We start from the raw sequence: 21,993 nt of genomic DNA on the forward strand, positions 1-21,993 counted from the left end.
CGTGGAGAGCGGGAGTACGGGCAGACACCGTGTTATGCAGTAGAGCGCACGGTGTCTCCTGTACGTGTTCATAGCCCGGTGCGGGTTATTCCACCTCCCCGCACTGGTAGGGCTAGATTGGGCATTGAGCCAGGTGTCATGAAGCCGGCTCTACACATCTGGCCACCAGTGCGTCTCCTCGGGCCGGCTTACATGGCACCAGCCTTACGCATGGTGTCCCCGGTTCGCCTACATAGCCCGGTGCGGGTTATTCCACCTCCCCGCACTGGTCGGGCAACGGGGAGCATTCAACCAGGTAAGGTTGGGCAGGCTCAATGCTCAAGGGAGCCGGTACGCCTGCACGGTCCGGTATTTCCGGCGCCACCTTCCCGCCCCAGCCCAGTACCACCAGTGCCTACACCACGCACCAGGCTTCCAGTGCGTTTCCAGAGCCCTGTTCCTCCTCCACGCACTCTTCCTATGGTGCGTGTCTCCAGCTCAGTGCCTCCAGTTCCGGCACCACGCACTAAGCCTCCTGTGCGTCTCCAGAGCCCTGTACGCACTGTTCCTTCTCCCCGTACTCGTCCTGATGTGCGTGCCCTCAGCCCGGTGCCACCAGTGCCGGTACCACGCACCAGGCCTATAGTGCGCTTCGAGAGGTCAGTGTGCCCTGTCCCTGCTCCCCGCACTAGCCTTGAAGTGCGTGTCTCCAGTCCGGTGCCTCCAGTTCCGGCACCACGCACCAGGCCTACAGTGCGCCTCAGTCGGCTAGAGTCTGTAGTCTGCCCAACGCCGTCTGAGCCATCCGTCTCCCCAGCTCCATCTGAGCCATCCGTCTCCCCAGCGCCATCTGAGCCATCCGTCTCCCCAGCGCCATCTGAGCCATCCGTCTCCCCAGCGCCATCTGAGCCATCCGTCTCCCCAGCGCCATCTGAGCCATCCGTCTGCCCAGTGCCGTCTGAGCCATCCGTCTGCCCAGTGCCGTCTGAGCCATCCGTCTGTCCCGAGCCATTAGAGCCGCCCGTCTGTCCCGAGCCGTCAGAGCCGTTCGTCAGTCAGGAGCCGCTAGAGCCATTCGTCAGTCAGGATCTGCCAGAGCCGCCAACCAGACAGGATCTGCCAGAGCCGCCAACCAGACAGGATCTGCCAGAGCCGCCAACCAGACAGGATCTGCCAGAGCCGCCAACCAGACAGGATCTGCCAGAGCCGCCAACCAGACAGAATCTGCCAGAGCCGCCAACCAGCCATGACCAGCCAGAGCCGTCAGCCAGCCATGACCAGCCAGAGCCGTCAGCCAGCCATGACCAGCCAGAGCCGTCAGCCAGCCATGACCAGCCAGAGCCGTCAGCCAGCCATGACCAGCCAGAGCCGTCAGCCAGCCAGGATCCGCCAGAGCCGTCAGCCAACCAGGATCCGCCAGAGCCAGCCATCCAGAACTGCCCCTCAGTCCAGAGCTGTCTCTCTGTCCGGAGCTGCCCTTCAGTCCGGAGTTGCCCCTCTATCCTGAGCTACCTCTCTATCCTGACCTACCTCTCTGTCCTGAGCTACCTTATCCCGGTGCTGCCCCTTATCTCGACGGTACCCTTTAAATTAGGTGGGTGGAGTAAGAGGGTGGTCATTCTGAGGGGGAGACGTAAGCTGGGATTGACTATGGTGGGGTGGGGACCTCGCCCAGAGCCTGAGCCACCACCGTGGTCAGATGCCCACCCAGACCCTCCCCTAGACTTTGTGCTGGTGCGCCCGGAGTTCGCACCTTGGGGGGGGGGTTATGTCACGTTCCTGACCTGTTTTCTGTTAGTTTTGTATGTGTTAGTTGGTCAGGACGTGAGTTTGGGTGGGCAGTCTATGTTTTGTGTTTCTATGTTGGTTTAATGGGTACCTGATATGGTTCTCAATTAGAGGCAGGTGGTTTTCATCTCCTCTGATTGAGAATCATATTAAGGTAGGTGGTGTCACATTGTTTGTTTGTGGGTGGTTGTCTCCTGTGTCAGTGTCTGTGTATGTTACGCCACACGGGACTGTTTCGGTTGTGTTTGTTCGTTCGTTTTATGTAGTCATTTTTCCTGTTCGTGCGTTCTTCGTGTTTCATGTAAGTTCGTCGTCCAGGTCTGTCTACGTCGTTTATTGTTTTGTAATTATTCAAGTGTTCGTCGTGTTTTCTGTTTTGTTTATTAAATATCATGTCTTATCACAACGCTGCGTCTTGGTTCAATCCCTGCTACTCCTCTTCGGATGAAGAGAAGGAGGAAGCCCGTTACAGTTGAGAGCCATGTGTTCTTTTGGTTCAGTTAGCTTGGTAGCTAAGCAATTCACTCTGTGTTTTTCTGGGTTTTGTTCAGGTGGGAGTCCTCTCCTGTTCAGGCATATCAGCGAGTGTCAATAGGAGGCTTGTGGTGTTTTTGTTTAGGTGGCAGTGAACGTGGGTAGAGCATCCCTTTCCCTTTTCCCCTACATCGGCTCGGGAGCACCTCCGTGGTTATGGGGGGGCCGCCAGTTTCTGGTTGTCTTTTCCACTCCACTGGTTTTGTGTGCATAAAACCCCACCACATGTGACTGCACGAAGACCAGGGCCAGTTAGTTAGTTGTTTTTGGAGAATAGTGGGGTGTGGCTCCTGTCCTTGAACCCAGACTGACAGCAGGTGAGTTGTGTTTTTTGGAGCATTTGTAATAGTTGTATTGGTTGAGGAAAATGTCTTCCATTGAGTAGTTTTGTTCAAGCTCCTTCAGAGGTAGCCTTAGAGTTGTGTACTAAGGAGCAGTTAATTGAAATTGCTGAACATTATCAGATTGAGATTGTTGATAAAAAAATTAAAGAGACTGTTAAAACTAGCTTAAAGCAGGGTCTTAGGGAAATGGGTGTTTTTGGCGGTCAGTCTGCTAGTAGTGAGGGTGCAAGTTTTCAGTCTAGCCCTTCATTAACTTTTGAGTAGCAGAGGGAGCTGTTGCAAATGCAGAGAGAGATTGAGAAATGCTAATAGACCAGAAGGACTACCACAGTTTGATGTTTCACAGAATCTTCGTTTGTTGCCTAAATTTGATGAGTCAGATCCAGACACTTACTTTGCTTTATTTGAGCGTATTGCGGAAGCTAGAGCTTGGTCAGATTTGGACATGACTATGTTGTTGCAATGTGTACTTACAGGTAAAGCACGTGAGGCTTTTGCAGCACTGAGTGTAGCTGACAGTAAAGTTTTTGCTAAAGTTAAATCAGCAGTTCTGAAGGTCTATGAGCTTGTGCCAGAGGCATATCGTCAACGTTTTCGTTACAGGAAAAAGTTAGATTCACAAACCTATTCTGAGTTTGTTCGTGATTTGACTTCTGCATTTAATCGTTGGTGTACAGCTTCTGAAGTTAGTACTTTTGAGGGTCTGTCTAATTTGATTGTTAGAACAGTTCAAAAATTCTTTGTCTGACCAGGTTGCTACATACATGAATGAACGTAAAGTTAAGTCTCCAAGTGATGCAGCAATCCTTGCAGATGAGTACAGGCTAACAGTCAGGCGGCTCCTGACTGGCTGGCGGCTCTGGCGGCTCCTGACTGGCGGGCGGCTCTGGCGGCTCCTGACTGGCGGGCGGCTCTGGCGGCTCCTGACTGGCGGGCGGCTCTGGCGGCTCTGACGGCGCTGGACAGACGGGCGGCTCAGGCGGCTCTGGACAGACGGGCGGCTCAGGCGGCGCTGGACAGACGGGCGGCTCAGGCGGCGCTGGACAGACGGGCGGCTCAGGTGGCGCTGGACAGACGGGCGGCTCAGGCGGCGCTGGACAGACGGGCAGCTCTGGCCTGCTGAGGCGCACAGTAGGCCTGGTGCGTGGTGCCGGAACTGGTGGTACCGGGCTGGGAACACGCACCTCAGGGCGAGTGCGGGGAGCAGGAACAGGGCATACTGGACCCTGGAGGCGCACTGTAGGCCTGGTGCGTGGTGCCGGAACTGGTGGTACCGGGCTGGGGACACGCACCTCTGGGCGAGTGCGGGGAGGAGAAACAGGGCGTACAGGGCTCTGGAGACGCACAGGAAGCCTGGTGCGTGGTGTTGGCACTGGTGGTACTGGGCTGGGGACACGCACCTCAAGGCGAATGCGGGGTGCTGGAACTGGAGGCCTGGTTCGTGGCGCCGGCACCGGAGGACTGGTGCGAGGGGCTGCCACAGGAGAGCTGGTGCGCTGAGCTGGCACAGGACGTGCAGGGCTAGGGAGGCGCACAGGAGGCCTGGTGCATGGGGCTGGCACAGTCTTCACCAGACGGCTAGCACGCACCTCAAGACGAGTATGGAGAGCTGACTCAGGTGACATCAAATCCCGACACGCTCCGTCGGGCGGATGTCGTGCCTCATGCACCAAACCAGCACCTCCCTCATAACTCTCTCCTCCAATCTCCCCATTAACTCCTTCACTGTCTCTGGTTCGCTCACCTCCAATACCGCCCTGACCGGCTCTGGTTCCATCCTTGGCTCCTTACGGTAAGCAGGTGGAGTTGGCTCAGGTCTGACTCCTGACTCTGCCACACTCCCCGTGTGCCTCCCCCAATAAATTTTTGGGGCTGCCTCTCGGGCTTCCAGTCGCGCTGCCGAGCTAGCTCCTCATAATGCCTCCTCTCGGCTTTCGCTGCCTCCAGCTCTGCTTTGGGGCGCCGATATTCCCCCGGCTGTTCCCATGGTCCCTTGCCGTCTAATACTTCCTTCCAAGTCCAGTTCTCCAGGTATCGCTGCCTCTCCTGCTGCTGCCCGTTACCACGCTGCTTGGTCCTTTTTTGGTGGGTGTTTCTGTAACGATCGTCTGTGGTGGTAGAAGGATCGGACCAAAGCGCAGCATGGTAAGTGTTCATGTCTTTAATATAAATCCAAAACTGAACACAGGAACAAAAACAATAAACGATGATCAAACGAAACAGTACCGTGTGGCGACAAACACTGACACGGAAACAAACACCCACAAACCAAAAGACAAAAACAGGCTACCTAAATATGGTTCCCAATCAGAGACAATGACAAACACCTGCCTCTGATTGAGAACCATATCAGGCCAAACGTCAAACCCAACATAGAAACACAAAACATAGATAACCCACCCAACTCACGCCCTGACCACACTAAAACAAAGAAAATACAAAAGAACTATGGTCAGAACGTGACAGCTTGCTCTCAGCGGCTTCGAGACCTGAGCGAAGCCATAGCTACACTGGATGAGAAGTATGCTACAGATCCTTCCTCTGATCTAAATAAAGAACGCCAGCTACTCCAATCTGAATTTGACAAGCTCTCTACCAGACAAGCTGAACAATTACTCTTACGAGCTTGATACAGAGTGTATGAGCAAGGCGACAAGGCCAGTAAACTCCTTGCACATCAGATCCGTAAATCTGAGGCCTCACGTTTAATCCCGCAAATAAGGATCCTGTCTGGTGCTACCACAGTTATACATAAAGAGATCAATGATCAATTTTTTAAAAATTACTCTGCGCTGTACACCTCTGAATATCCTCAAGACCTTTTGTTGATAGATAATTTTTTTGATGGTCTGAATATGCCTTCAATTGATACAGACTCCCATGATGGTTCAGAAGAACAATTTACACCTGAGGAGATTGCAACTACAGTGTCCGCAATGAAAGTGGTGAATCACCGGGTCCGGACGGTTTTCCAAACAAATTTTACAGGATGTTTTCCAGTCTGCTTTGCTCATTTCTGTCTCAATTATTTTCAGAGTGCCGAGTCTTTATCAAGCTTCAATTTCATGAATGTGGATCTTATCGCCCAATCTCGCCTTTAATTAACCTTTCTGGACTACCCATCCCGGATCCGGGATCATCCTCATCAAAAAAGCTGACTAGCATAGCCTAGCCTAGCGCCACAGGGATATACTGTGATTACAAAATCCTAGCCAAGCTCTTAGCCATCTGAATGGAAAACTTGCTGCACCAAGTAATAGACTCTGACCAGACTGGCTTTATGAGAAATAGGCATTTGTTTTTCAATATTAGACGCCTTATGAATATAGTGTACTCCCCAGCGTCGGGGGACCCGGAGGTGGTGGTCTCGATCGATGTGGAAAAAGCTTTTGACCACGTTGAGTGGGACTACCTAACTCTCGCCCTTTATAGATTTGGCTCAGGTCACAAATTCATTGCGTGGATAAAGATTATTTATTTCTCTTCCATGGCTTTGGTACGGACTAACTACTTGTCCTCTGACTATTTTCCCCTGCTCCAGACAGGTTTGTCCACTCTCCCCCTTGTTGTTTGCTTTGGCAATCGAGCCCCTTGCCGTCGCACTGCGCTCTAATGATGCTATTCAAGGTATACTCAGGACAGGCTTAGAGCAGAAATACCTCATTTTGTTTATCTCCAACCCTGATACCTCATTACCACATTCCTTATCTATTCTTAAACAGTTTGGAGCAATCTCGGGGTACAAGCTGAATCTAGGCAATAATTATATTTTTCCTGTAAATAAGGCTGCTTTAAAGTGCTCTTTTACAAGCTTTCAGCTTAGGATTGTCCGGGATCAATTCACCTACTTGGGAGTTAAAGTGACAAGGAAATATTCACATTTGTTTAAGAAAAACATTGTTGCTCTAGCAGACAGTTTGAAACAATCTTTTACTTTTTGGAAGTCTCTACCTCTTTCTCTTATTAGAAGGGTTAATGTCATTAAAATGAATGTGTTGCCCAAATTTGTATCCTTATTTCAATGTTTACCCATTTTTATTCCAAAATCTTTTAATTCACCGGATCAAACATTCATGTTTTTTATTTGGGATGGCAAGTTACCACGGATTGGTAGAAGACATTTACAAAAGCTTAAGGTATTGGGTGAGTTAACTCTACCAAATGTTCAGACATACTATTGGACTGCAAATTTCAGAGCCCTTTTATACTGGCTACAGGCTGATTCTACTGGCCCAAATCCACTCTGGGTCCAGATGGAGTCTGAATCATGTAAACCTGCTGCAATTTCCTCTGTGTTGTGCTCCTCTCTCCCAGTGTCCCTAGGAAAAAGGTGTGTCAACCCAATTGTAAAGCAGTCTCTTAAAATGTGGATTCAGTTCCGTTTAGCCTTTAGCCTTCGAGGCTTTTCTCTATCAGGCCCAATCAATCAGAACATTTTATTTCCTCCATCTTTAAATGATGGGACTTTTGGCATCTGGCACTCACTGGGCCTCTCCTCACTAGCCCTATTATTTGATGATACATTTGCCTCTTTTGCTCAGCTACAGGAAAAGTTCAACCTCCCCCAATCCCACTTCCACTATCTCCAGACTAGGAACTTTGTTAGAGCTACCAGTGGTGGGCCGTCAGGGCCTGCAAGGCCTTCTCTGCTGGCCTAAACATCATCAGAATATAATTTTTTTTTAAATATATTTTCCCACAAATATGTATTAAATTATTCCCCAGAGTAAGAGTTATACTCTTCATTTCATAGCTTTCCTCTTGGTTGCACTGCTTCCAGCCCCAGGTTGAGATTTGGAGGGCTGGTCTTTATGTTAGATCTTTTATCCAATCATATTCAGCCATCATGTGTTGCCAGGGGTCTAAAATCTGCCCTCAGGCCTTCAGAATCAACAGTGCGGGCGCTTGTAGCTTATAGTGAATGGAAATGAAAATTGTGTCAACCAATCAGCTTTAGAGTTGGCTATTGTACGCCTGCTGGCTGGCTCCAGTGTTACACAGGAGCCAGCCAGCAGGCGTAGTGCGTGCACGTCTTTTGATTGGATTACCAATATTGAGAGGCAGGTCCTATGGAGATCTAGGAAACTGAATTTGATAAACGAATTAATTCACGTACTACTAAGCTGTTTTTTCAACCCACAATGGCGGAAGGAGGAGAAGATATCGATTTGGTCGAGGATATAATTATAACGCCATTCTCAAGACGAACTTTTCAAGAAAAGTTAGACATTGTAAGGAGAGGTCGCCCGACGCCACAAAGCCTGTCACAGGCGGGAAAGGGCTTCGTTTGCTCGCCACTTTCAAAGTTTTAACTACGAGCGCTGTCAATGGCTCACAGGCTCCTTGGCTCCGAGAAGCACTGCAAACTGTACTGCTGGGAATGCCTATTATTTGCAAGTGATCGATTTGGTGTTTGGAGCCACACTGGCTTTGCAAACTTGAGTTGTCTAACCAAGGCAGCAACGAGACACCAAAGTACGGCTGGGCACTAACAAGCAATGGTGCTTTTGAAAACTTTTGGGGACACCGGAGTGGATCTACAGCTCAAAGAACAAGCGCGCAGGGCAACGGAGCTGCACAATGAAAAGGTGAAGGGAAATATTGAAAAGACTCATTGATTGTGTCATGTTTTTGGGTAAACACTGTTTACCCAAAAATGTCAATTTGTCAATTTCAAGGTGACGCAACGCCTGGTTATACTGCGTTTCTGTCTAAATGTATAGTGTCTAGAGCCATGGCATCATAATGATGGTAATAAGAGGTGGATTAATTTGGGTGGGACTGTGTAGTACCTCACTGAAGGCCCAGGCCCCAGGCCCACGGCACGCCACTGAGAGCTACCACACCTGAATTTCCCAATAAGCATCTTTGAGCTAAACAAGCTTCCTAAGTGTGCAATTTCCGATGTATATGCAATCATTAATGACTTACAGAACCCTTCTTTGTTGCCTTTAAAGACTCGATGGGAAAAGGATTTGGGGGAGGAACTTGGGGATGACACCTGGGAATATGTTCTGCACAGGGTGCATTCTTCCTCTTTTAGCACTAGACACAGCCTCATTCAATTCAAGGTGGTTCACCATATCCACTGGTCCGGTGCCAAACTCTGAAGAATATTCTCTGATTTTGATCCTGTGTTCGATGTAAAACAGAACCAGCCACACTGTTTCATATGTTTTGAGACTGTCATAAACTGTCTAGTTTCTGGGAATTAATATTTAAATATTTCTCTGATATATATGACACTGTTATAGATCCGTCTCCCCTTACAGCCCTTTTTGTAGTACTGCCCATATGTACCCCCCTGTCAATAATTCAGTCGGACACTATTGCTCATACAACTGTTTTAGCTAGACGACTAATACTCCAGAACTGGAAGATGGAGCTTCCCCATTTATATAAATATTGGGTGGGAGATGTGTTGTGCTCTCTGAAATTAGAAAAATGTAATTCAATACACATGGGAACTCCAAACTGTTTTATGATGCTTGGCCTCAAAACATCATAAAACAGTCTTACTTTGAACAGTCCACCCTCTGATGGCATTCTTATCTGTCATGCGGTGGGTGTAGCTGGTGGAAGTCAGGCGCAGGAGAGCAGAGATGAGTGAACAAAGAAGCACTTTACTGAGGCAATAGTAAGAACAGAACGCAACCGCGTCACAAAAACAGATGCCCAAAGAACAAGTGAGGCAGCACATAGTACAACAGCCAAGTACAAAGTACCGGCTGCCACAAATCACGGGTACAAATAAAACCCGGTGCAACCCAGCCAGAAGCGTGCCAAACTAGACAATAAACAATACCACACACAGACATGGAGGGAACAGAGGCCTAAATACACATAGTAATCATGAGGAGATGTAAACCAGGTGTGTGGAGAACAAGACAAAACAATTGGAAAAATGAAAGGTGGAGGGGCGATGGCTAGAAGACCGGTGACGTCGACCGCCGAACGCCGTCCGAACAAGGAGAGGGACCAACTTTGGCGGAAGTCGTGACATTAGCAAAAGAAAAATAAGTCTGGTTGGTGGAGCATTTCTTTGTGGGTTTTTTGGGAGGTCATTGAGGTTGGTGATGTGCCTATTGATTCTTATTGAATGTGATTTGTGGATGCCTTATTCCTCTTGCTCTGTCAGAGCCTAACATGTGAGCTTGTTTTGCCCCGTTTTTTATTTGGTTTACACTTATTGTAAAAAAAAAAATTATAATAATAACATTGTAAACTTTAATTTTGGTCCAGTGGATGGTCAGTCTGTGGTCATGACTTGAGTGTGAGTGGTTGCATTTCTCCACACCTTTCCCTCGTCTGTTTACAGCAACAATGGTGAGGTGACCGCTCTGTTCCTGTATTCATTTTAATTTATTCAAGATTTTTATTGTTGCTAGTTTTTTGCACTGCATTTGCATTCAGCCAGATACTTCAGATTGGGCAAGGATCTACCTGGTTCCCCAGGCTGGGGGTTGTGCGCTGGGCTAACAGTCCTGCCATGTTGATAAGGGAATTTATATTTTTAAAGTAATGACAAAAAAATTCCACCCTGAAACATATAAGACTATATTCCAATAATACATGTGTGGGACAAGTTAAGAGGGAGAAATATGTGGAGATAACAGAGGCTGGTAGACTACACATGATAACTCTGAAAAATCTGACAACAGGAGGGCCCTTCCAAGGCCTCTCTAATCTAGGGAGGAGAGGAGAGAACGGCGAGAAACTGCCAAGGCTGATAAAAAAGGTATAAAACTGTGTGTGTGTGTGTGCGTGCATGCGCGCATAGAGGGAGTTATAAAATGACATGTCTTTGTATTTTTTACTTTAGAACGTTCTCTGAATAAACCTTACAAACCTTTTGCAGAAGCTGAGTCTTTGCCTAATTATTATTAAACCCAGGGTCTTACAAACCTCGGGGATTTGTCAAAAATTCTCGTGACATATGTAAAACATCACAGTGTAACAGTGTAAATCCAAAGCAATTTGAGGATCTTTACTCCATTTGGAAATACACTAAATACACGACCAAAAGTATGTGGACACCTGCACTTCGAACATCTCATTCCAAAATCATGGGCATTAATATTGAGTTGGTGCCCCGTTTGCTGCTATAACAGGCTCCACTCTTCTGGGAAGGATTTCCACTAGATGTTGGGACATTGCTACGAGGTCTTGCTTCCATTCAGCCAAAAGAGCATTAGTGAGGTCGGGCACTGATATTGCGCGATTAAGCCTGGCTCGCAGTCGGTGCTCCAATTCATTCCAAAATTGTCTGATGGGGTTTAGGTCAGGCCAGTCAAGTTCTTCCACACCAATCTCGAAAAAATATTTTCTGTATGGACCTCGCTTTCTGCAGGGGGGCATTGTCATGCTGAAACAAGAAAGGGACCAAAACGGTTCCCATAAATTTGGAAGCACAGAATTGTCTAGAATGTCATTGTATGCTGTAGCGTTAAGATTTCACTTCAATGGAACTAAGGGGCCTAGCACGAACCATGAAAAATAGCCCCAGACCATTATTCCTTCTCCGCCAAACTTTACAGTTGGCACTATGCATTCGGGCAGGTAGCGTTCTCCTGGCATCCGCCAAACCCAGATTCGTCCGTCGGACTACCAGATGATGAAGCGTGATTCATCACTCCAGAGAACGCGTTTCCACTGCTCCAGAGTCCAATGGAGGTGAGCTTTACACCACTTCAGCCAACACTTGGCATTGCACATGGTGATCTTAGGCTTGTATGCGGCTGCCCGGCCATGGAAACCCATTTCATGAAGCTCCCGACAAACAGTTCTTGTGCTGATGTTGCTTCCAGAGACAGTTTGGAACTCAGTAGTGAGTGTTGCAACCAAGGACAGAAGATTTTTACGCGCTACATGCTTCAGAACTCGGCGGTCCTGTTCTGTAAGCTTGTGTGGCCTACCACTTTGCAGCTGGGCAGTTGTTGCATTTAGACGTTTCCACTTCACAATAAAAGCACTTACATTTGACCGGGGCAGCTCTAACAGGGCAGAAATTTGACCAACTGACTTGTTGGCCATGGTGCCACGATGAAAGTTACTGAGCTCTTTTGTAAGGCCATTCTACTGCCAATGTTTGTCTATGGAGATTGCATGGCTGTGTGCTCGATTTTATACACCTGTCAGCAACGGGTGTGGCTGAAATAGCCGAATTCACTCATTTGAAGGGATGTCCTCATACTTTTGTATATATAGTGTAGCTTTGACCCTCTCAGCTATGTACTCTATGATAAGTTAACTAGAACTGGAGATAAGCATATCAATATTTGGTGCAATCATAAGCTCAGTCTTCCTAGAATGTTTAAAGACAGAATAAGGACTCTGCAACCTAAGATTAAGGTTTGTATACTCAGCTAAAGCATATATAGCCTTAGTATTGTTGACTGCAAAAGGATGGAAGTTGTATGACCCCTGTTATCATACCCTAAATGATAATCCATTCTTTGATTGCATGTCCAATTTGTTTTGCAAGTGTGCTAATGCTAAGCAAACTCACAGACCTCTTTCCCACCATCCATAACATTAGCTGCATTTGGTGATTTATTTTGGGTGAATTATTACTTTAAATTAAGCCATTACAAAACTTTTTGTAACAAATGTATTTATTTGAATGCAATGACCTCATGCACACTTGGATTAGACCTATTTTAATTAAACTCTGCTGTTATACAGTAGAAGCTAGATTGACGGTTTTGTTGAGTGATCATGCTGTCATACTTCGGCTTAGTGAAACTTATGCCAGCAATGTTAGCAATATGTTTTGTAGAACAGAAATACCAGGATTTTCCACACAATACATAATATCTCAAAAATGTCCATTTCATAGAATTGTTTTTTTTATTTTATTTTTTATTCTCAAAACTATAACAAACTAAACTACTGAACCAGATTTTCTATGACACTTTAACCTACATGTTTCTATGCTAATGCATAAATGCTATGCAACTAGACAAAGTCTACTTGGAAATACAATAGAACGGAATAAAATATACTACTGTATAATAAATATGTATCAGGGGCAATATAAAATGCATTATCAGAAGCAAATAAGCACAATACACCTCTACATATGGAGGTATCCACATATTCATATTTTACAGTATAGTGGACCATTTAAATACAACCACAAACCATGATTGTAGTATCAACTGAGATAATCAACCAGTGTCATAAGTATGTCTTTCATGAAATATTGTCATGATGCATACATACAAACAAGATCATATGTTGGGTTTTGATGGGGTATGACAGTTAAACTAGGCTCATGAGGAATTTGTAAGTCATATTCTTCAAGATCAATGGGAACATATAATTATTTTAAAAGTCCAAAAATGGACGTACCAATTACAGATTGACCCTTTAAGTTAACTCACCATGGTGCCCATTTACGTAACTGTCATCTGATGTACTTGGCTATAAACCCTGTACCAGATAGTAGGCTTAATCTTTGGTCTCTCTTTGTTAAATCTCTTGAACATTCTAGGAATTACAGTTATGGTTGCATATTTATGTAATTCAACACTTTTATTACACAGTTGGTTAAGACAGACCTGTGAAATTGATTTCAGTGAACTCTGTGACACTGCCTGTAAGATTGAAAAGCCTCTCTTCTCCATTCATTCTGCTGTCTGAAAGGTAAGGACAAGACTAAGGTAAGACTTCTACTTACTGTAATTGCCTTGTTGTGGCAAGTTTTTTTGTGGAGAAAATAGTGTAAGGATAGTAGTCTAGTAGTCACAATACTATTATTACTGTAAGTACTCCTCAGTTACAAGAAATAAATTGTCTGTCTTGGGTGATTTAATTTGTGCTGTGTGAAGCTGTCAAAATGGCTTCTCATGCACAGTAAATGTAAATAGCAAAATGTGATATAAAACTTGAACATTTGGCTGTGATCATCTGAAAAGTCAAATTATTTAAAAAGATAACTATGTCTAAATAAAAGCATCTCTGTATTGTGTCTATGCTGTGAGGTAAGGTCGGGGGTAAGAAATCATAATGGCAGTTATTTGCACTGAGTTACCCAATATATTATACTTGTATACCATGATTAGTCTTATCCCATCCTAGAGATTGCACCAGGTTACCTAATATGTTATATTTGTAAGCCATTGGTACCATGCTAGCCTATGCCAATTTCTTGTTCATTGTGCATGCCTGGCGCTGAGGGATATCTAGTGTCTGTCTCTTATTAGTGCAGGTGAAGTCCCAGAGTCAAGCCACATTTCCCATGGGGGAAGGGGGAGCTACACTAACAATCATACTAACTGATCTTAACATTTCTCTAGTTTTTCAGTAATATTCTTTGTACATTTTTGTATTTTTAGCGGGGAAAGATTGGTTCCTCTACAAACATCAAGAGTTGTGGATAAAGCAACGAAAAGGTTTGAATGTTTTTTCCCTCTAGTTTTTATTTGTTAGCAAGCAAAAATGTACTTTACTGGCACAGCCATGTTGTTGTTGGACTATACTACACATAAAGAAATAGCAATTTGTATTACGGATGTTGTAAGCAATATGCTCATTTTAGAAGTAATTAATTAAAAGGTGATGACATGGCCAGACTTTAAGACAAATAGTTCAATTTCACATTTACACAGACATCAGGGGATCCATTTTAAGCAAAGTCACAGAATGATTTCAGAATCAAACTCAGACAAACACAATATTAAAACAAAACATTAACAACAATCAATAACTGGCATTTAATGCAGAGCAAATTGTCAAATTTCATTCTAACTTTAGAGCATTAATGTCTTGTTTCAGTCTTCCTCTAGAATGTACTAAATAAAAGTATACATGTTTTTTATGAGTGAATTAAATAAAAGTATGACATATTTAATAAACATAGTATTCTAATGGATATTCAAATATATATTTACAAACCTAATGTAAGTACATTGTAGTGACTCATGGTAATAACTCATAATGTTGAATGAGGTAATTATGTGCGCAGAAAGTGCTCACTTTTGAGAGAAGTGATGGTGATAGCAATGCCACAGCAATAATAATGCCATAACTGATTTGAAGCACACTATTGTTTTCCTTAATTACCTGTTGTACAGAAAAACAATATAATTTACAATAGTGACCAGGATAGACGGAATGAATACATTATTATTAATAGTATTAATAATACATTATTATAAACCCTATTTAAATACAAAACTATATTGTATACATCCTGATTTACAAAAATAGAGGTTACATCGTTCTCTGTCTAAAAATAGGATTTAAAAGACACTTTGTGGTAGATGTTCTGTAAATATAAATTCTGCAACATTTGAGCAAATACGATTGGAGAGGTAGCCTAGTAATCGAAGGGCCCGGGGCTAGTTTTCTACTAAGCTATATGGAATTGTTTCAAGATGGTCATACCAAGGATCATTTAGCTATTTGATTTAGAATTTTAGAACCCTGTAGTTATACTATTTTTTTATAAAACAAATATTTGATAAAACATTGAATTTGGTCTTACTGCTATTAGCCATTACAAACACATTGAATAACAGATTCATACATGGAAAAACAGATTTAATTTTCGTATCAGATTTAGAACTTACACAGTAGGTGAGGATAATTAAAGTAGCAGGTTAGGAGAATTAGGTTAAGGTTAGGAGAGGGGTTAGTGTTAGATAAAATCCCAAAATAATCACCTTAGATGTCTATTTGACAAAATCTGTATCCCATCTAGGCATGATCTTGTAGCTCTGCCACCTACCGAAGATGCGTCATCGGCGGATGTGGTGGATTGAGACGCAGCTCACGCAAAACAGATATCTCTACTTTAAACAGAAGGATTTTGATGGGAATTTTAGTTTATTATGCTAATTATGCTCATTGAATTTCCATGGGGGCACGGACATCGACTTTACATGGTTGGGAACAATACTTTGCCCTCTACAATGTTAAGGTACAATCCTGCCCTCTGCTGGCTATGTCAGTTGGTGCTCTGTGTGGGAATGAAGTGTCCATGCAGATCCATGTGAATGCTGGCGTCGATTGAGGCACGAGCAATTTCCTCAAAGGTTTTGGCATTAAGGACAATCATGAAGGGGGATTTCTTTGGATTGATTGAGACGACTGAGGACAAAATGACTCCTGAAAACAGAAAATAAATAAATGTACCGTTTTATAGTGACATAGATAGAGTGGATTAAATGCTTTTGTAGTGCAGAAGTAGGCCTACTGCCTCTCACCGTCATCCTCCTCCACAGCTCCTGGTGAGGCAACAAACACAGGCTCAGAGGGGTAGCAGTCCTCCTCTGTCCACTCAATGTACTTTCTGGTAACGATGTCCACCTTCCCAATCTGTGTAAGTATTAATAACATAAACAGCAGCATGTTGTCAGTGAGAAATGAGGAGGACCCACTTCTCTATGTTAAGGAGAATACATTGGTAAGAGACTACCTTATTTGGATGTGGAGTCCACTCCACTCTTGAGCCATAGAAATAACGGTACTTCTTGCCATTGAATTTGTAGTTCGTCCCTGGCAACTCCAAACCTGTTTGTGTACAAATGGAGATAAATACAATTGCATTGTAAAATGTATTTACAAAATTATGTTCCATAAAAAACGAACAACTATTTGACTAACAACTGCTTGACTCCACTTTTAGTAACGTTGTCACGCCCTGACCTTAGAGAGCCTTTTTATTTCTCTATTTGGTTTGGTCAGGGTGTGATTTGGGTGGGCATTCTAGTTTGTCTGTTTCTTTGTTGGCCGGGTATGGTTCCCAAGTCTATCGTTGTCTCTGATTGGGAATCATACTTAGGCCGCCTTTTTCCCATGTGTTTGTGGGTAATATTTATTTTCTGTGTGTGTTTGTGTGCGCCACGGTTGCGTCACGTTTGTTTCTGTTTACCTGTTTTTTTTGTGAAGGTTTCACTACGATTAAAAGTAATGTGGAATTACATGCACGCTGCGCCTTGGCTCATCTATGACAGGGAGTTTGAAGACAGTGAACCTGACAGAATTACCCACCACAAAAAGACCAAGTAGCGTGCGCCAACTTGGAGGACGAGCTGGACCGGGGAGGAGATATTGGCAGGGGACCCGGTCACGGAAGCCCGAGAGGCAGCTCCCCAATACATTTTTTTGGGGGGGGGCACACGGGGATTTTGGCGGAGTCAGGGTTTAGACCTGAGCCAACTCCCCGTGCTTACCGTGGGGAGCATGTGATCGGTCAGGCACCGTGTTATGCGGTGATGTGCACTGTGTCTCCAGTGAGCATTCACAGGCCGGTGCGCTCTGTGCCAGCGCCCCGCATTTGCCGGGCGGAAGTGGGCATCCAGCCAGGACGGGTTGTGCCAGCTCTACACTCGAGACCTCCAGTGCACCTCCACGGCCCAGTGTATCCGGTTCCACGTACCAGGCCTCCAGGATGTCTCCCCAGCCTGGTAAGCCCTGTGGCAGCTCCACGCACCAGGCTTCCAGTACGTCTCCTCAGTCTGGTGAGACCTGTTCCGGCTCCACGTACGAAGCCTCTAGTGATGATCCATGGCACAAAGCCTCCAGTGATGATCCATGGCACGGAGCATGTAGTGATGATCCATGGCACGAAGCCTCCAGTGATGATCCATGGCCCGAAGCCTGTAGTGATGATCCATGGCACGAAGCTTCCAGTGATGATCCATGTCCCGGAGCCTGTAGTGATGATCCATGGCACGAAGCCTCCAGTGATGATCCACGGCCCGGAGCCTGTAGTGATGATCCATGGCACGAAGCCTCCAGTGATGATCCATGGCCAAGAGCCTGCAGTGAAAATCCAGAGCACGGAGCCTCCAGCGACGGTCCCCAGTCCAGAGCCTGCAGCGACGGTCCCCAGTCCAGAGCCTCCAGCGACGATCCGCAGTCCAGAGCCTCCAGCGGCGGTCTGCAGTCCAGAGCCTCCAGTGGGGGTTCCCAATCCAGAGCCTCCGGCGACAATCCACGGTCCGGAGTCTCCGGCGACGATCCACGGTCCTGTTCCACGGAAGCGGAGGGATCAGTGTGCGGAGCGGGGGTTAGGTCCCGAATCGGAGCCGCCACCGAGGATAGATGCCCACCCGGACCCTCCCCTATAGTCAGGTTTTGCGGCCGGAGTCCGCACGTTTGGGGGGCTACTGTTACGCCCTGACCTTAGAGAGCCTTTTTATTTCTCTATTTGGTTTGGTCAGGGTGTGATTTGGGTGGGCATTCTAGTTTGTCTGTTTCTATTTTGGCCGGGTATGGTTCCCAATCAGAGGCAGCTGTCTATCGTTGTCTCTGATTGGGAATCATACTTAGGCAGCCTTTTCCCACCTGTGTTTGTGTGCGCCACGGTTGCGTCACGCTTGTTTCGTTTTACCTGGGTTTTTTTTGTGAAGGTTTCACTACTAAGTAATGTAGAATTAATGCACGCTGCGCCTTGGCTCATCTATGACAGGGAGTTTGAAGACAGTGAACGTGACAAACGTAGCATTTGACCTCTTGATGCAGTGGTATATAATTCATACCAATCACTGTGATGTTCAGTTGATATCAAAGTCTCACCTTCAAATATTGTGTCAGGCAGGCAATACAGCGAGCCATCTCTCTGCATCACTGCTTTGGCTGTTGTGTCTTTGAGCCTCACCAAATTTGTTCCATTTGGAGTATCCTATAACGTACACGTATCCAATCTTTAGTTGTTTTATAAACATGTAATGGTAACATTTAATTTGAAGCGGCTTCGTATGAAGCTTATTTCGCCTTGAAAACAGAGGAATTCATAGCTAGTTCATCATCAAAATGTCTAATTAAGCAAAATATCACAGCCCCTGATCAGTTCTAGATGTGATATAGTCACAATATATATCACGATCTCTCATGCTTTAATGCCTATTATGCTCTATGGCTCCCTCTTTAAGGTACCCGGAATGTTTTAACTGTTCATAAGGAGCTGCTTCATGTAAAGTGTAACCGAGTTTAATACCAGCGTATTAATGTATTTACAGGATAGTTGGAGTCTTAACTATATATACCTTGTCAACAGTGAGAGGCAAGACGAATCTCTGGCAGATTGGTGGGGAGAAGTTGACCTTGTTGCTCTCAATGAATTCATGGGTTTCCTTTCTCAGGTTTGCTAAGTAGAACATTTCATACAGATTGCTGTCTTTATAGGTGATCATGTCAAACACTACATGGCCGTCATCCTCATAGGCGTTGATATGGTGGAAAACCACCAGGGCATCTGTGTAGAACTTGGTGGACACAGCCTTCCCAGTCTTCTTGTCGATCAGGTGGATCAGCGTCTAAAGAATGGCCAAGGAGATCACCAGAGAGAATGTAAGAAGTTTGATTGTTGCTAAAGTTAGTTGAAGATAAAGATGAACTTTCCATGAGGTTGTGATCAGACAAGTGTAGCTTACAATGTCCTCTTTGTCGTATTTGAGGCAGCTGGCCCAGTTGACGCGTCTAAATATAGCTGTGGCCAGTCTGAGGATGTCCAGTTTGAATGGCTGCTCGACAAAGATTATGTAATTCTCTGTCATGCCGAAGCTGTGGAAGTAGCTGGGGAAGAGGGTAGAGCGAAACGGTATATTGCAGACCTGCTTCACCTTCCGCAGGGCAGGCTTCTTATGCTCCTTATCTGGAGAGGGAAAGAACACTGTCCTGTGAACACTTAAATGTGTAATCATTCATGGAGTTTTTCCCCTAACATGTATGTGGCCAGGAACCCCCCAAATTAAACTGTTCAGATACCTGATGCATTTACTGGAACCTTGAAGATGACATAGTTGGGCATGCCAAACCTCATGAGGGCAGTTCCCATGTTATAGGTGTTTCCCTCATCGTCGTAGTGAGGGTGTGCAGTCGCCATGTTCAGAGCAATGTGATTCCTGTAGTTCATCTGAGGTTGAGTTTACAGGACAGGCAAAGGGAGAATATATTAAAGCCAGTGATAAGAGATAACAATGGACAACAGTGATCATTTCAACAGATTTTAATATACCTTTCCAATTACGTCCAGGGTCATTGGGTCAATTTGATTCATGTAGTTGACTTCTGATGAGGCATAGTAGTCCTCCCCATATCTAATGATGTTTATCAGGTTGTTATCTGTGAAGTCAGGGATGGCAGCGAGAAGGTAGGAGAAGGCTCTGAAAAAAGGGCAAGATACATCATGTATTATGTGTTTTTGGTTATGTTTGTCGATATATATTTTGTGTGGACATCCATGTAAGGGAAATGTAAAATCAGAAACAAATAAACTATAAATCATGTTAAAAATCAATTTACTTTGAAAATATGTTTTTGCAGGGATCGGGATAGATCATGGTCCCAAATTCTGACACAACAATCTTGTTTGCCTGAGTGTTTTTCTTGAAGGTGTCACTCCTCAGGAATTTACTCCTGTAGTACACATCACCTGTAAAACACAAAGATTCTCAGCCCGATTCAGCCAGTTGGAAAGTATTTACCATTTGTGGAAATGTATAATGTCTTGTTCCCGTCTCACCATCTTTGAAGGTGAAACTATGAATTAAGGCCATGCCATCAAACCAGTGGTTGTATTCAGTGTCTCCCACTTTAAAAAGACCAGGCCCATTGCGCAGCAATGTCCCTTGTAGCCACTCAGGGACACATCCTGCAAGCACAGAAGATACATATAATAAATGTTTTCATTTTTACCATATTCTCATGTGATTAACCAAACAATGTAGAAATGGAGCTGATCCCTGATAAAGTTTGACCTTCAGCCGATAAATTTTTTTGAATGGCAAATTTGATAATTGTTGATAGTTTACGATAGGTTCATTATATCTCATATACTGTATATAGGTGTGTGTGTCCGTGGAGGCTCCTCAGAGGAGGAAGGGGAGGACCATCCGCCTCAGTGATTTTGAGAAAAATGTAAATTGTAAAACAGTTGATAAAACTATACTAAATATAATCACGTCACCAAGTAATTGATTAAAACATACTATTTTGCAATGAAGGTATACAGTAAAAATAGGCCTTCAACTTGTAAGCATTTCAATTTAGGCTATAATTGTGGGTACTGATGTCTTGCGGAATTATTTTTTTTAACTCTAGTTGTGTTTTATAACTTTTTATTATAGGGCTACACTTAAAGAGATCCTAGCTCAGAGGCCTCTAAATATAGCCTTTACATTTATTTTTTTTACAAAATAGTTGAAGCAGCACGTTTAGTGGCTGATAGGGAAAACAGATCTGGCAATAAGTATAGGCTATAGATGGTCAAGACTATTTGGGACCCCTTGGCTATACCACAGCAGCCCCACACGGATATAAAACATTAAGATCTGTAACCAAGTAAAGGGAGACAAAGTAAGAATTTAAAGTGTAAATGTTCATTCATATTCGTAACTTTGGGTTTTTACATTTACAGATCTAATTTAACGTTTACGTTTCATGTTTCATGCATGGCTTTTTTTACGATCCTAACATTTTCCGTATGATTTTCTTAAGATCGTAACAATACATATGTTCACCTTTTTGGCAACTATCTCGCTCCATATTTTCCCAATCAATTCTGCAGCAAACGAGAGTGGGAGAAGCTGTCTGTGTAACAGAAGTCAAAGCAACTGCGAACACAAAGGCAGAAAAGCACAGAGGGAGGTGCGGCGAGAGAGCGGTCGAAAACGCTACTTCGGGGACTGCAGCAAGACAAATTGGTGCTGTGACGTCATCGCGGCAACGGCAAAACGTAATCTAGCGACTTCTAGCGGAGCCAATAGCGGATCTCACTGAAAAATAGTTGGAAACACCGCACGAGAGATCAATCAGAATGTGCCAACGTAAAAAGTCAAGTTGCTCAGAAGAAAGTAATATTTTTATTATTGCAAGTCATTAGTAAATAGGAAAATAACTAACTGAAATAGCAATAACACGGAGCTACCTTGAAAGATCGGTTAGCTAGTACATAAAGGGATACGCCTACGGCCTACCTGTTACTTCTGCTTTGACAGGTTCGGGTGATTCAGTCCCGTTCTTGCCGATGAGGAATTGAGACATAGCATCAGCTATTAAGGCTATCGGCTGTTATGTGGTACAGTGGTCCCTTATAAACTAGAATAGGTTATATCAGACTAGATTATGACGGGTCCGTCTATATCTTTGAGAACAATAGTCTAGGGTTAAAATTCCAAATGCATTACATAACTGTCTCACGTAGGCTACTAGGCGCCGTCTACTGGCTTGATTATGTAAAGCAATCAGTGACCACTCACTAAAACTAATACTATCGCCATCTACTGGCCGATAACCAAACTAACATAATGGTGGTTATCTAACATCACGAAGAAACAGAAGTCAGACTCATTTAATGCATTTATTACAACTTTGAATTGACACTAGACTTCTCCTT

The 21,993-nt window shown here is 44.6% G+C and overlaps 1 protein-coding gene across 1 annotated transcript; it reads right to left on the reverse strand.

Annotated features, from left to right (window-relative positions):
• Nucleotides 1–14,036: 14,036 nt before the first annotated feature.
• Nucleotides 14,037–21,793, reverse strand: LOC120046840 (beta,beta-carotene 15,15'-dioxygenase-like). Its single transcript, XM_038992389.1, has 11 exons — nucleotides 21,575–21,793; nucleotides 20,122–20,250; nucleotides 19,902–20,031; nucleotides 19,615–19,762; nucleotides 19,365–19,512; nucleotides 19,031–19,251; nucleotides 18,644–18,913; nucleotides 18,174–18,279; nucleotides 16,069–16,163; nucleotides 15,857–15,968; nucleotides 14,037–15,758 (listed from the first exon to the last, which is right to left on the reverse strand). Exons 1-11 carry the CDS (start codon nucleotides 21,639–21,641, stop codon nucleotides 15,598–15,600), a joined length of 1,587 nt encoding a protein of 528 aa, XP_038848317.1. The 5' UTR covers nucleotides 21,642–21,793; the 3' UTR covers nucleotides 14,037–15,597.
• Between the last annotated feature and the right edge of the window lie 200 nt (nucleotides 21,794–21,993).

The sequence above is a fragment of the Salvelinus namaycush genome, chromosome 1 (assembly GCF_016432855.1).
Source record: "Salvelinus namaycush isolate Seneca chromosome 1, SaNama_1.0, whole genome shotgun sequence".
In the NCBI taxonomy this organism is placed as follows: Eukaryota; Metazoa; Chordata; class Actinopteri; order Salmoniformes; family Salmonidae; genus Salvelinus; species Salvelinus namaycush.

Bases quoted from the DNA above. Each gene is read 5' to 3' on its own strand.
- LOC120046840 (XM_038992389.1), bottom strand. From the start codon at position 21,641: ATGTCTCAATTCCTCATCGGCAAGAACGGGACTGAATCACCCGAACCT. The intron at 16,164-18,173 runs GTGAGACTTTGA...GTACACAAACAG, and splicing joins GCCTGACACAATATTTGAAG to GTTTGGAGTTGCCAGGGACG. The intron at 15,759-15,856 runs GTGAGAGGCAGT...TTCTGTTTTCAG, and splicing joins AGCTGTGGAGGAGGATGACG to GAGTCATTTTGTCCTCAGTC.